At 39.8% G+C, this 16,050-nt stretch overlaps 1 protein-coding gene across 3 annotated transcripts in view; it reads right to left on the reverse strand.

The window, feature by feature from the left end:
- Nucleotides 1-16,050, reverse strand: part of FAT3 (FAT atypical cadherin 3) — a 756,780-nt gene that overhangs the window by 16,466 nt on the left and 724,264 nt on the right. For all 3 annotated transcript variants that reach the window (XM_056794533.1, XM_056794534.1, XM_007495043.3), the window contains 2 exons: nt 13,154-13,622; nt 254-407 (listed from right to left, as the gene is read on the reverse strand). In XM_056794533.1, the coding sequence (XP_056650511.1) occupies nt 254-407; nt 13,154-13,622 (623 nt within the window). The remainder of the gene's footprint in view (nt 1-253; nt 408-13,153; nt 13,623-16,050) is intronic.

Below are 16,050 nucleotides of genomic sequence, written 5' to 3' on the forward strand. Positions count from 1 at the left end.
AAATGATCATTTTTTTTTTGTTATTAATTCAGAGATCTCAGATGCTAACGGGCAAGCCGAATTGCTGTAAAGAGTCAAAATGAAGTCAGGTATGTAAAGGGCTTTACCAATCTCAGAGTGCCATATAAATGAATACCAACTGTGGTAATGATGATTGCTAGCTATCTGTAGGCTCTAGAGAATTATTACCACAGGTTTTCCTGAGGCATGTCCTGCTAGCTGGGAGGAGGTGGACCAAGGATGATTCACTTACGTGACTCCAGTAAGTCCAACTTTACAGTTGCAAATAAAGGTGTTTCCTATTGGGTCGCAAGATCCTCCATTCCGGCAGGGATTTGGGAAGCAGGCTGTAATCTCTGACTCACAGTTCCTTCCAGTGAATTGTGAGAGACAGGTACATTGATAGCCTGGGGAAACAAAAGACCAGAACATTATTTGAACACAACCCTGCATATTCAAGGGCTGAGTTAATTCTAATGTCTTCTTTTTAGTTATTACCCCACATTTAAATTTAAAATAATAAATTTAAAGTTAATTATAAATTTAAGAAATACATTTAAATAATAATCATTAATGAATTTTAAAAAATTTATTTGGGGGGGGAGTGGCATCAAATAGGGTAGAGTGAGAGGAGTTCATAAAAGAGAGCTCATAAATACCCATGCTATTTATCCCTTCCTTCCTTCCTTCCTTCCTTCCTTCCTTCCTTCCTTCCTTCCTTCCTTCCTTCCTTCCTTCCTTCCTTCCTTCCTTCCTTCCTTCCTTCCTTCCTTCCTTCCTTCCTTCCTTCCTTCCTTCCTTCCTTCCTTCCTTCCTTCCTTCCTTCCTTCCCATTCAATAGGTAAGAAAAATTGAGGCTCAGGCAGTTAAGTGACTTGCTTTAGGTCATACAGCTAGTTAGTAGCAGAGGTGGGATGAACAGTAAACTTGGGAGCTGGAGGACCTAGATTTAGATATGCTCACTACTAACTGGGCACTTCTGGGAAAAATTGCATTTTTTTCTGGAAAGGGGAAAGGAAGGGAATTAGCCTTTATATAGTATATACTTACATTCTGTGTGCCAGGCATTGTGCTAAATACCTTGGGGCTTTACAATTCTTACCTGCAAAATGGAGATAATAACTAGCTTGGCTACTCTATAGGTTGATTGTAAGGACCAGAGAAAATGCTCTATATTTAGGTACTATACAAAACCAAAAGTTTTTATTAATCTAATTTACCTAAGGAGATGAGTGGCATTAATTATAATTTAAATTATTTGTTTGGGGTATCCTGGGGGTATAGAATGCTTGAATGGAATAGTATGAGACAATGCTAGAAAGGTAAATAACTGGAGTTATTCATTGTTCATGATTGGGTTGTACTAGTTTAATAGAAACAGTGATTTAGTGCCAAGACCATTAAATTGCCAAGGACTTACTTTGTAGAACTAGGAAAAATAGCAATTTGTTATAATAAAAAGTAAAAAATCCAAGAAATTAATGAGGGTAGTAATGGAGGGAGCTTATTAGTACCTGATCTTAAACTATTATAAAGCAGTAATCACTGAGACCAACTAAAAAGTAGAAAAGCAAAATAAACCCAGAAAAAATTGTACAAAGTAGCTCAGTATTTAGTAAATCTGATACTCTATCATGTGTATATATTTAATATAATTTATATTTAATACAACATATTAATCAATAATTAATATAGGACCAGAGAGATGTCTGAATTATTTATTTTTATTTTATGGGGTATTTACAATACCTTAAGGTAAAATTAGGTTCAAATATTTGGTCACAGGCTATATTTAGGCCAATGAAGTAAAAATACTATATGAAAAATAAATAAAAATGAAACTAATATGAAAATAATACTAACCATACTGCATATATAACAAAAAATATTTAAGAAATAACCTTTGGAATTCCCTATTTTCTACATTTCCAAGTTCCTAAACTTTTTCTGCATTGTCTACTGGCCTTTGTGTGTTGATTGTGGCTTATACAAAACTCCCTCAAAATTCCCATTTAATTTCTTATGCCAACCTGTGAAATGTTGAAACCACAGTGGGGAAAGTTACAACGTGGAAGGCATACTTGTATAGAATTATGTGATATCCTGAAGAAGCCTTTCTGGTTTGAAGTAGCAGGAAGTATCCTGGGGCTTAGAATCAGGAGTTCTGGGTTCTAGATATATTTTTTAATAGTACTTTGTTCTGTAACCTTGAATAATCATTTAATCACTACGGGTTTTAATTTCCTCGTCTATAAAACAAAGAGATTGAAGTGGATGATTTCTTGTAATTTTGTGACTGCAGACTATACCGAAAGGAGTTATAAGCACCTAATCAGAGGGTGTTTACTTAGAAAAGGAAGGAATTATTAAATTCAGAAGACAATTACTGCACTCTTAGGCAATGCACAGACTAGGAGTGGAGACAGCCAGGAATAGATGTAGGTAGAAGTAAACTCACACACACATTCCTGCCACAGTGATGAAACCCACAGGGGACAGAGAGATGATTACCTGCTGGAAGATCCCTTCATCATCCCAGAGGTAATACTTAAGATGGACTTTAAAGGGCACATAGGCATTCAACAGGCAGTGAGGTGGGGAGAAGGCATTCTGGGCCAAGTGTGGGCAAACAAAGCCAAGTGGGCAGGGCGTTTAGGGCCTTATTCTGCTGGAGCAAAGCTGCTTGGAAGGAGCTAAATGAGATAAGGCTAGAAAGGTGGAGTGCTTCCAGTTAGAGAAAGCCCTGAGTGCCAGGCAGGAAAATCTGATCTTTATTTTTAAGGCAATAAATACACATGCAAACATAAGTATGTGTACACAAACATATGAACATGTATAAAGACATACATGTATATAGACAGATAGACATATATAGAATGATTTATTTTTAAAGCAACCTATACACACACATAAATACACACATGCACATGTATAGAGACTTACATGTATATATAATTGTAGTCATATATGCACATATAGTAACTATTTAAAGGGATCATGTATACATATATATGCACACATAGAGACATTTAATTATCCTAATTAAGATGAGATTAAATTAGAGAATATAGATAAAATGCTCTGCAGACCACAAAGCACTACTATTTTATAGTGCTATCTCTTACTGGTATTACTATTATTATACTACCACGTTGCCTCTTTTGAAAAAGGGAAACAAGCCCCGGGAGGGTGAAGAGAAAGAAGGAAGGGAAGATACGTTTGATTATATAACTTAGAAAAACTTGCATGGAAATTTGTTAATAACTGTAATTGGTAAACATATATGTATGTATGTATGTGTGTGTATGTATGTATGTATACTCACATACCTATAATAAAAAAAGGAAAACAAAACCAAAAAAAGGAGCTCTCATTCTGCTGCTTCAATAGACAGTCTGAACCTTTGGAGTTGACCCAGAGAATCCAGACATCACGAAGCAACATGATCAGCCCCTAAAAGTCTTGGTTCTTCTAATCTGAAATAGAAACTCAGCTCCCCTGGCACAATGGCTTCCTTGCAATGGTGTGGCTCTAGGCATTTTGCTCCCAGCGTCAGAAGGATGGTGCCACCATTCTGCCCTGACAGTGACAAGCTACACTGACTATTTGCTCAGATTTTTTGTAGTTATTCATCACTGATCCCCAGGGAAGTGAATTAGCTAATTCCCTTAGCTCACAATAAGGGCTGAGAAGCAATGAGATGGCCCTCCCCAGAAAACCTCACGTGGGTGCTAAATAAATATTAAATAACAACGATGATAAGAAAAAACAGGGAGGCTGTTCCACGTTATTCCCAGGTGCCACAATATGTCAATATGAAACACCAGAACAGGAAAAAGAATGTCAAGAGATGCTCAGGCTTTATTTGACTACAGCTAGTTCATTCCCCTTTGTAAATACAAAGTAGAAATATGACTGTGAGAAGCCCCACATTTCTCATGGAATGAGGATGAGAAGAGAGTGTAAGTGAGGGAATATTCTGAATATGTAGTCCTTACTAATTACTGTTAGGGTTGGGGTAAATGGAACAAAATGCATTTCCTAAGCTTGTTTTTCTAAATCTTAACAAAGCTGAGAAGCATACTTCCCAAACCCCTTACCTTGAAAAAAAAAGTCACACTTGCAAAGCTTCCATTGAGAAGGGATGCAGGTGTCTATGAAAATCTGCACCCTGAGGACTCTTTCTTTGTGCAAAGAAAACATTTTCAAAATACATAAAATGCCAAAACATTTCTGCATGCAGTAGAATCAGCAATGTTCTGGTAGATATAGAATGCGAAGACAATCAGGATAATTTATCTGTTCTTCTTCCAAGCCATCAGCAGTTTCTTTGGTCTGATTTATTTAGGTTGTATCTTCAAGCCTCTTTGATTTTTTCAGGGTAAGAAATGGTTGAATCATTGAATCATTCTGGGAATGTCTAATTGTCTTGATACATACACATTTCTCCCTCCCCCCCCCCTCTCCATCCAAACCCCCCCAAATGGAAAAAAATGTCAAATGTAACTAATAATTTGGTTTTGAAGATGGCATTAACTAAGGCATTTACTGAAAAAAAAATACCAGCATGTTATGTCAATAAATGTTTCCAGAGTTAACAAGGACTATCCTGAGAAAAATCTCAGAGAGATAAAACTAGGCTCTCTGTTGCTCTTATACACCAAACAATGGGAAGTCACAAAGATTTCCCCCCTTTAATTTTAGGCTGAATGTCAAGGGGAAAAAACCCTCCTGTCAGTGAGACTATTAATTAGTCTTCTAAGGAAAGTGGTAGCAGAATTATCACTTGGGACACTGAACACAAGTCTGGATAAAACAGACAGTGTGCTCAGGGAACAAGCTCACACTGACACAGATGGCCTACATGATTAGTTAGGCCATTTCAACTTTTAATTACTCTGATCATTTTTTTCCCCCTTGCTTCTTTTCAAACACAAAAGAGGGGCTAAATTCAAAAGCCAAGTAAACCCTACAAAATGAAAACACACTAAAGGGAGAGCTGGAACTTTCCCTGTGTGTGCTAACTGGCTCACATCTCACATAATACAAATGGGGCTCCTGGCCTCCAACAGTTTACTGAGGAATTGGAAGCTGTTCATAAAATGTGAGGGAGCTAACACGAACAGCCCTTCGTCCTCAGCTTATAGGATATTCTTTTGAAAACAAAGTATAAATATATACACAGCTGGCATATGGACACACACATATGTCAATATACATATACCTATAATATATTAATGTATATTTGTAGATATCCATATATGTATTTATTATCTATACATATATATTTTCCAGAATGCATAAAGTATTTGAGTTTTGTCTGTTAATGGCTTTTCTAATATTACCTTGAGATTTTTCTAATGTATGAATTATTAATTTAGTCCATTAGGAGAAATCATCCTAAAAATTTAGTATTTTCTTTTGATTTGTTGGAAATCACAATGTACAGCTAGTCTATCACTAATTCTTTGTGAGTGAGCCAAGCCCTTGCCTTCTTCCAAGTCATTCTTAACATGTAGTGGTTCCAAGTTTCTGTACTGTTTCATTTTGATTATCAGCTTTTAAAAACAATGCTGAGAGGGTGGATGGCTCTCTCAAGGTGGAATCCCTGGACAAAGTGGAAAATAATGTATTTCCCTCTATATTCATCCACGACCCGGATCTCTTACGTGATTGGGAACAAAACTACACATGTCTGTGCTAACATGAACTTCACTTGGGGATGGACTTTTCTTTCAGGTCCTATGTAGATCTCAAGTTCTTTTAAAGAATTTGACAGGTTTTATGGGTTCTCATCTGAGAAGTGCCTACATTTAGTTACGGGTGAATGGGAATATCTTATTCCAATTATCTAGCAGGGGCAGAGTGATACAATGCACTCAACATCACCCAGAAAATAGGTGAATAGGAATATCTTATTCCCATTATCTAGCAGGGGCAGAGTGATACAATGCACTGGGCATCCCTCATAAAATCCTGGCTTAGCTAGTAATGAAGTTTGGTCTTTAAAATACCTGACGTTTATGGCACACTGAAGTTTTGTAAAGTGTTTCATATAATTATTTGAGAAACCCTGTGAGGTTAACATCATTAACACCCCCATTTGATAAATGAGGAAACAGAGAGTCAGAGACCTTGATGGTCCTTAACCAGGATCACAAAACTAGTAAGTGTATGAAGTGTTTTTTTAAACCCAGGCCTTTCTGATTCTAATTCTAGTTCTTTATGTAAACCATCCCCAAAATAAACATTACATCTGACTTTTAATTCAGTTTTCTAATTGAAAAACCATATTTCTTTCTTCATCTGCCTTTCCTTGGATCCTAAGAGCTGCCATGACTCCAAATATTACACTGATAGAGATACCTGCTGGCAATTTATAGATTTGTTCAGATTTAGTACAGTTTGGAGACAGGAAGAGGAATTAAAATTAATACTCAACAACTTCCTAAAAGACTAAATATAAAAAAAAAAAAACATTTGAAGCAGCATTTCTTGGAATAACAAAGAAAATACTGGGAGAAAAATGGTTGCTGATGAATTGGGGAGAAGCTGAATAAACTGGTATGTGAATGGAATGGAATGTCATTATCTACAATATGATGCATGTGAAGAAGTTAGAGAAACCTGAAAAAGTTTACATGAATTGATACAGAGCAAAGTCAGCAGAACCAAGAGAACCACTTATATGACCACCACAACAATGTAAAGGAAAACCACAATGAAAAACTTCAGGACTCTGTTTCAAGGCAGAGACCAATAATAATTCCAGAGGACTTGATGGCAAAGCATTGGCACTGAGGTGGTAGATACGTGTTGAATAAGATGTGCATTTTCAGATGTGGCCAACATGTTGATTTCTTTTTTTTTTAACTCTTACCTTCCATCTTAGAATCCATACTCTGTATTGGTTCTAAGGCAGAAGGGCTAGGCAATGGGGGTTAAGTGTTTTGCCCAGGGTCACAGAGCTAGGATATGAGGGATGTGTTCTTTTTGGTACTTATTTGTTAGATTTTTTTTTATTCATTCATTGATTCATGGCAGGGGTTGGGGAGGGAGCTGTTAATAGGACATAACATATTGTTAACAAAAAAAGAGCATTAAATGTGATTTTAGAAAAGACAAAAGACTCCCAAATCCACCCGCATGTTTCATTCTTTGCTGGATAGCATGGATTTAGCATCCAGTCCCATGTACGGCTGACCTGGAGTCAGTTTCTGCCATCAGCATTGCCTTACAGTGCCCATTTGCCAAATTGCAGCCTCTTCACAGATAGTTTTTCTCTTCTCAGGGAGACAACTGAGTCGGGGTAAGGCAGAGGGGAGGGAGACTGAGGTCTCCTTGTTCAGCCCCCTGCCAGGGTTCTGCTGAACAGCATGCTCCCTGGCCGTGGGGATAGGGAGGCAGAGGTCACTCTGGCTAGGAGCCATCTCTTTGCCACAGTGCTTGCTGCTATTTCCAGCTCATGTTTATGCAACACGTATCATTTTGAGGTTCTGCTCAGAAGGAGCTTTCCCTCTGTGGCTGATGCAAAGGGCCATATTTATGTTCTTATTACAAGACAGCCTTCTGGGCTCTGGCTGCCACTGCTTCCTATGTGTCCTGCGGCTGGCTGCTGGGACAGCTAGACTTATAAGCACTGGTCAAACTTGCTGAGTGCCTCATTCCAAGCTTATATACACAGCTTTTCACTTCTCTGCTCTACATGCCAAAGGCGTGATTTTAGGGCTTTGGGGTGGTGGCAGAGGATGGGGGGGAGCAGCAACTTAGAAAATTAAAAAAACATTAAAGAACAACTGCATCCTACTTCCAGTACCTTTCTAAGGGCTGTCCCAGAGCAACATTCTGTAAGACACCCCGATGAAGCGGCAGTGTGTTCTAATAACAGGGCATGGGAAGGCTAGTTTTCTAATATTTTTACATACACAAAGGCTGGGGATTAGGGAGGGTGGATGGATGGGGATATGTGTCAACCATTTAAATGCTCTGGATTCTCAAGGAATAAACAATATAAAATCAGACACAGCATCAGGATGGTCAAATGATTAAAACAGATCAGAGAATGCTCATGAAGGATTGTGACATTTTTAGGTCTCCCACCTTTTTTTCTTCTTGCTGAGACCTCATTTTTAAATCCTATTTAAATAATATACAGGCTTCCACCTTTGATTTAGTAGGACAAGGATTCCTTTCCTCCAATCAGCTCCTTAGAGCCCCTTCAGGAATTTACTAGAGGATTTTTCCCTTTCTTTCTTAGAAAAAGGTCTCTCTCATTGTTCTTTTATCTTCCTGTGTTTTACCTCTAGCTAATATCTAACAAGAATTCTGCTTTATCTTAAGTCACCTTGCAATTATACAGTCATGTACCTGTGGGTTTGAATTAAGGAATGAGTTGCTGGCTCCTTTTTGCGAGTATAGTATAACACTGGGAAAAGTTCTTGGGCCTAATTTCATGTGTTTGCTGACAGGATATACATGCTTAACAGAAAGTCTATGCTACAAAAGAACTGATAAAAGCTTGAATATGGTCCCTTTATCTTCTCTCTTCAAGCATCCAGGGAGACAAGGCAGCATGCTAGAATCTGGAGTACTTTCAAGAAGAGCTGTCTCCTTGGATTTTGTTTGGCTTTTACCCCCTTCCTACCTTTCTAGTCTCCTCATGTTTTATTCCTGCCTTCCACACACTCTCTGATCCAGCCACTTTGGCCTAGAGGCAGCTGTTTACTCACCAAGACTCTATCTCCCGGTTCGGTGTAGATGGATGCCATGCCACAAAGGCTTCTAATTTTGAAGTTTCTCTGGCTTCCTTCAAGACTCAGTTCAAACCCCACTTTCTGCAGGAGATCTTTTCTGGCTCCTCCCTCTATTTACTCAATATCCTGTGTAAACCTAATTTTGTACATCTCCCATTAGGATGTGAGCTACATGAGAATAGTGATTGTTTCTGACTTTACCTGTAGCCCCAGTAGGTGTCTGTTATATAGTCAACAATTATCAGATGATTGATGGCTCTTATCTGTGCTGGAAGGAAGTCACTATTCCTGCCCTTATGTGTGATAACAGGATTTACAACAGAAAGGGACAGGAGACATCATCTAAGGAACATCAGTCTAGAAACAAAAGGAGCCTCAAAGGCCATCTCCTCCTTTTACCTCTTAACCAGGTCTAGGATTGAAAAAAGTCTTTTGATTGCTCCATTTCCATACAATTTGTTTCTTTTGCAATCCTATGTATTTTACTTTAGGCATTTTTAAACATGAGAAAGGACTCACTAGACAACCAAAGGAGCCCATGACTCAAAAACAGTTTAGACACCCTGGCTTAGAAAAATAATGACACTTGCCTAAGCAAGTGTTAGATTCAATGCTAAGATAGTAGGGCTGGGATTTGAACTTGTGTCTTTTCTTGCAAATCACTGGTGTTTCCCTTCAATTGAGAGCATGCCTAGAGGTTTGTCAGAGCTGAGACTGCCAGGTGTTTAGGGATTACCCTGGATGGGCAGCTGCTACACTCTTGATCAGTTATACACAAAAAATACATAAGAAATAAAGACTGCATGGGATGAGGCTGCAAGGGGGTGAGCGTTCCTTAGAATAAGAGCATAGAAAGTGGGAGTGAGAACAATAATAACAAACATCTGTATAGCACTTTCTATGTCTTAGGCACTGTGCTAAGTGCTTTGTAATTATTTTCATTTGATCCTCACAATAATTCTGGAAGGTAAATATTATTCTTCTCCTTTTTACAGATGAGGAAACTGAGGCAAACAAGGTTAAAGTGACTTGCCCAGTGTTGGAGGTTGGATTTGAACTCAGATCTTCATGATTCCAGGATCAGTTTTTACCATTATGTGACCTAGCTTAAATTCTATCCTTAGGAGAATAGTCCTCTTAGGAGAAAGTCTGTTCTCTTGGTCAGAGGGGAGATAAGAACCTAACCCAATTTCATCTGTTCCTTTAAAGAAATGTTTGCCTTCTAACATTGTTATCATGAATCCTGTCGTATGAAGCAAGGGGGGCAGGGGTGGCGTTGGAGCTTGAGTAAAATACTCTAGAGGAAAGATTAGGGCCATTTATTTTAGGAAATGGGGAAAAGTAGAAACTTAAAGTTATATAGTAAATAGAATGTTGGACTTGGAGTCAGGAAGAACTGAATTCAAATTCTGTCTCTGATGCTGACCGTTTGTGTGGTCCAGGGAAAGTCATTCATTCCATTTCTCTCTGCCTCATTTGCCTTATCAGTAAAATTGGGATAATACTACCATTGCATCTACCTTGTAACCTGTAGAGGTCGTCTGGTCAAACCCACTCATTTTACAGAAGAGGAAACTGAGGCTCAGAGAAAACACCCATCTCATGTCACACGGAACCTCACTGGTCATCTAGTTCAAGCCCCTTCATTCCACAGATGAGGTAACTGGGGTCTGCAGACATTCCAGACTGAAGACAACAGAGGTTACATGTAAACTCGGGTCCTCTGACACCAAAGCCCATGACCACAAGGATAGTATGAAAAAGAGTCCATATTTGAATCTAGCTTGTTTGATTCCAAATCCAGCACTATTTCTGTATGGAGGATCCTGATCCAGGTTTCTAATCAGCAAAATGAAGAAGTTAGCCTTAGATGATCTCAAGGGTTCCTTCCAGCTCGACAGTGCTTTAATTTGCCATGTCATCAAAGAAATAAATGAAGCACCAGTATTTTTGATTGATTACAATCAGCACCCTATGCTGAAATGGCCTTTACTGGTGACTGATCACCTAGAAAAAAGCCCTGTAATAATATTATAAGAAAAAAATAAAAAATATAGACCTAAGAGTAGAGTTAAGGTTTTTTGGCTGTCTCATTATTATTTTTTTTTTAAAGGAAACCCACTGTAGGTTCTGGTAGCCAAGCCAGAAAACACAATGTCCTGCCATCATTAAAAGTATATTACAATTTGTGGTGGTGTAACTAGCATTTGACATGGAGTGGTGTTCTATTTCAACCCGATTTAATTATATGCTCCTTTTATATATCGTAGATGGCTCACACTAGCAGAATTGTTTTGCCTGGTGAAAAACTGGCCATGACTTGTCATAATGGGCTGGTTTATAGAACTACTGAAGTATAGTTAGTGCCCATCATTTGGGAATTATGGCACTATAACAACCCTTTATTTACATATACTGCTGAGACAGTAAAAATGGCAAATAGATTTCTTAAACTGAGACAGCAGAAATATCCCCCTAGGGTATTTGGCCTTCATTGTGGCAGTAACATATGCAAGTCTAAATAACTTTGGTGTCTGTATTTCTGCAGTGCATCATCTCAAAGACACTCTATACTATTCTAATAATAAGATGGACTTGGAATTGAGAGTTGGGCTTCTTGAGTATCTGATTGTAATACCCACTGTGGAGGCTATCAGTGATTTGTGAGAGAGGTTTAAATTCACTAATCACATGGCTGCGGAGTGATCACGGAAATGGGATGGAGCAAAATCATTGGCAGAGTTGCTCCTATGTCCAACTGCTTCAGAAAAGAAGAGATGCTTAGCTTTACAGTTAACTCACATCCTTCATCTGAGAAAAATCTAGCAGTTGTTTCATATTTATTCTCCTGGGGCTTACTTAAATAATCTTAGCATCTTTCTCAAAAACAAAAAGCATCTACAAATGTTTTGTGGCCAACCTCCTCCCACCTCAAATTATTTCCTTCCCCTTGTGGGTGTCTTTCCTTTTGGTTATGAGACAGAGAGACAGAGACAGAGGCAGACTGAAAGAGAGAGAAAGAAAGAAGAGAGACAGTGAGAATGAGTGGCAGTGAGAGAAAGAGACAGAGACTGTAAAGTAACAGAAAGAGGGAGATGAGAGAAGAGCGACAGAGAGACAGTAAGAGAGGAGAGAGGAAGTGAGAGAGAGAGAGAGACAGAAACAGTGAAAGACCAAAAGAGGAAGAGGAGAGATACAGACAGTGAGATAGAGAAAGACAGAGAGGAGAGACAGGGAGAGAAAAAGTAGGGGGGGAGACAGAGAGAGAGAGAGAGAGAGAGAGAGAGAGAGAGAGAGAGAGAGAGAGAGAGAGAGCGCAAGCAGATGTTTATTCAGATTGCAATGTTTATGCTCAGATTTCATAGAAAAAAAGGTTCTTTCCCAGGCCTGGCTTTCTACCACATTACTCATTTATCATTGCTGTTATCTCAATCCACACATTTCACCTGACAAAAGTAACATCAATGCTATTTTCACTTATTTTTCATAGCCAGGCTAGCTCTATTCACTTGTCTTTTCCTTCCTGTGTTCAGTTTTTATTAATATTTTACCTCATAGAAAGTAAAATAAAGCACTGGAAGGGATCATAGAGGCTGTCTAGTCAACCCTCTTATTTTACAGCTGAAGAAACCAAAGGCCAAACAGGTTAAGTGATTTGTCCTGGGTTGCTCAGGTGGCGAATGGCAGAGCTGGGATTTGAACACAAGTCTTCTACTGCCAAATCCATTTGCTCTTTTCCCTGCCATTCTTTAAACCTAATTCATAATTCCTATGCTCCCATGCCTGGGTAGGATTACTGTCTGTGGCCTTCGTAACTAAAGCAGTCCCTTTGTGTGGATATAGACTGCAGTGAGAAAATACAAAAGAAGGATGTCATGGTTCTAGTCTGGTTCTGCCATGGTGCCATTCTGGGCTTTAATTCCCTCATTTATAGGAGAGGGGGCTGGACTAGATGTCCTCTAAGGTTCCTTCTGCATCTAAATCTCTGATCCTATCACATCACTAACCATATAAATGGGCTGAGAGAGTACCTGAAGATGATGGTGCCTGTTAAGCTTTTCCCACCTTTGCTTCTCATCTTTAATGCCCCCAAGAGATCCTGGAGAGGCTGAGTTGGATCCTCCCCTAACCGTAAAGCCCTTGGTTCCCACATAATCAGGATTAAAGAGCCCTGTGGGAATGTGGGGTTTGTCTATTTCTCTCTTTGCTGAACACTAGTGTTGGCTATTAGCACATGGCACTTAGCCACTCACTGACGAAGCCAGCAAGCTCTGGACGACGGGTGCCATGTAAAGAGGCCCATTTCTTATGGGGTCCCAATGTGAAAGATGCTCACGGCTCGGCTGCCACTGGCTGATGGGAGTGCAATGGGGAGCTGGGCTGCAGGCTGGGGCACTTACCACCAGATGGCAGGCTGGCACAGCTCCCTCCATTCTGGCAGGGATTCCGCTCACAGGCATCCGGGTACAGGACGCATCCGAGCTTGAGCTCGGTGAGGCCCACCACCTCAGCAAAGCTGCTGCGTTTGTTCTGCAGGGGCAGCTCGTTGTTATTCAGGACCACAGAATCCAGGCAGCCCTGGAAGCCGCTCAGGACTTGGGTGACCCTCTTGTCCGTCAGGCTCCGGATGTTGTCCACCTGTACCAGAGCGCCAAAGTAGATGGCACTCTCTGTGTCCGGTGTCTGGAAATAGAGGGGGGCCTTGCGGCGTTCCACGTAGCTATCGTCCAGAGACAAGCTTGTGAAATTCTGATTGAGCTCTAAGAAGACTGAGTGCCAATTCCCATCATTCACAGCTCGGCCAGAGATGCCCAAGATTCCGGGACCCGTGCCACAGTCCAACTGGAACCACAGTTTGCTGTCTACAATCTGGGAGAATGGGGAAAAAAAGGGAAAATGCATTAACATGTATCTCAAAGCATACTTGTATGTATGCATTCTTAATGCACAAGAAGACTGGCAGAATATCGCTTCAGACATAAATACAGTATAACTAGATGCTTTAAAAAAAATCCTCTTCTCTTGGTCATGTCAATGCAGGCTTGCCCTTCCACTGTCCTCTTCCCTCCTCACTCCACCACAATTAGTAATTAGTTATAGCCACAGTTCTAGAAACATAATTAAATTTAATGGTATTTACAGTCCTTAGCATAGCGCATTCCTAAAACTCAGAGCAATGCTTCTTTTAGGTACAAGGAGTGTTTATTCCCTCCAGTAACCCAGTACAGAGGAAGGGTGACTGGTTCTGAAATTAGAAGACTTTTTCTCATTTACATTTAACTGCTGATTTGTACTCTCTGTGTGACTATGGGAAAGTTATTCTGCTTTCCTGGCCCTTGCTTTCCTCCTCTGAAAATGAGGGGGTTGGACTTAGATGCCCTCTGAGTTCCCTTCAGGCTCTACAGTGATGATTGTATGATCTCTAGACTGCTTCAAAGCAATCTGTCTCAGATGCTAAAAGTACCAGTTGTGGATTGATTTCTCTGAATTCTTCTAATAAACAAGGAATGAGTAACTCTACAGGGGGAAAAATATGAAATACTCAAGGTCATAGGAGTCAGAAAGACCCAAATTCAAATCTGTCCTCTGATGCTTACTAGCTGTGTGACCATGGGCAAGGCATTGAACCTCTTGCCTCAGTTTCCCCATCTTAAAATTGGGATAATAGTAGCACCTATCTCCAAGAGTTGCTGTGATAATAATTGTAAAGAGGTTGGCAGAGTTCCCAGCACATAGCAAGTACTACATAAATGTTAGCTATTGTTATTATCATTTATAGAAGAAAAAATTGAGGCCCAGAGATGTCAAAGACACAGGGGTGTAGTAAAGGCAGGATTTGAATCATAAAAAGTGGCAACAACATAACCAAAGGATAAGACAAGTGGAAGGGTTGTTAAAGCCTATCAACTTCTGCATTTTTCAGATTAAGAAACTGAGGCCCAGAGAAATTAACAATAAATAACTTGCCTAAAGTCATAAAGCTAATAAATAATAAGAGGATTGGAACCTTTAACTCTAGGGTTAGCACAGTGAAAATTCAAGGCTTCCCAAAATTCAGATAGATACATACCAGAAACATAAGTCCTCTTTTATAAATATATTGTCATATTCCTCAGTGATGGCTATTTTCCCTTCAACTACTGTTGCTAGTATTGGTTTTAGAAAATCATTCAACTAATTGTAACTACTGACAGTTAGATATTTTCTTTAAACCCTTACCTTCCATCTTGGAATCAATTCTGTGTATTGGTTCTAAGGCAGAAGAGTGGTAAGGGCTAGGCAATGGGGGCCAAGTGACTTGCCCAGGGTCACACAGATAGACAGTGTCTGAGGCCAGATTTGAACCTAGGACCTCCTGTCTCTAGGCCTAGCTCTCAATCAGCTGATCTACCCAGCTGCCCCCGACAATTAGGTGTTTTTGAAAATCAATTCTATCTATTGGTAGCCCCTGTTTTCATTTGGGTAGCTGTCTAGGATGGGCAAAGGAATAAGCTACTTGCTTTATGTGACTTTACTAATACTTTTGCAAAGGAGCAGCTAAATGGTGTGGAAGATGGAGTGTTGGGCCTGGAGTCTGGAAAATTCATCTTCAAATCTAACCTCAGATATTTACGAGTTGTATGATCCCTGTTTGCCTCTGTTTCCTCATCTACAAAATGAGCTGGAGAAGGAAATGGCAAACTACTCCAATATCTTTGCCAAGAAAACCTCAAATGGGGTCTCAAAGAGTCAGATGCAACTCAAAAATGACTCACCTGCACCATAGCTTTCATGGCTTTTGATAGCTCTAAGAGTTTGAGTTTTATTTTGTATATAATAAGAAACTTTAAAGAAATAGACAACGGAGTCATGAAGAGTCAGACACGACTGAGAAGCAAATGAAATAAAAACAACTATTACCCTGAGAGCCTCCTAAGAGAAATCTGAAGCAAAGAAGTGGAAGGTGAGGTCTGGAGACCCCTGACCCCCATTTCTCTTCAGGCCCCCACAGCCACCATCTGGAGAAGTTGCCCTTTTGGAGATATGACCTCTGTAGAGGCTGTAGCTGTAAACATTTCAGTAACCATGGCTACCGAAGACTCAGAGGAGGGAGTCTAACCACTAGAGTGCTTGGCTTTGTCCAAGGGGTCCTTTATCAGAAAAGGATAAAGTTTTATCAATGAAAAGAACTCAAAGAAGAGACCCGGACTCACCAAAGACCACCTGGCCATTCCATCTAACTCGCAGCGGGCACCTTTTAAACAAGTTGTGTTTTCAGATTATTAGACTGTGAGCTGCTTGAGAGCAGGTGGCCCTA

This window comes from Monodelphis domestica, chromosome 4 (assembly GCF_027887165.1).
Source record: "Monodelphis domestica isolate mMonDom1 chromosome 4, mMonDom1.pri, whole genome shotgun sequence".
Taxonomy (NCBI): Eukaryota; Metazoa; Chordata; class Mammalia; order Didelphimorphia; family Didelphidae; genus Monodelphis; species Monodelphis domestica.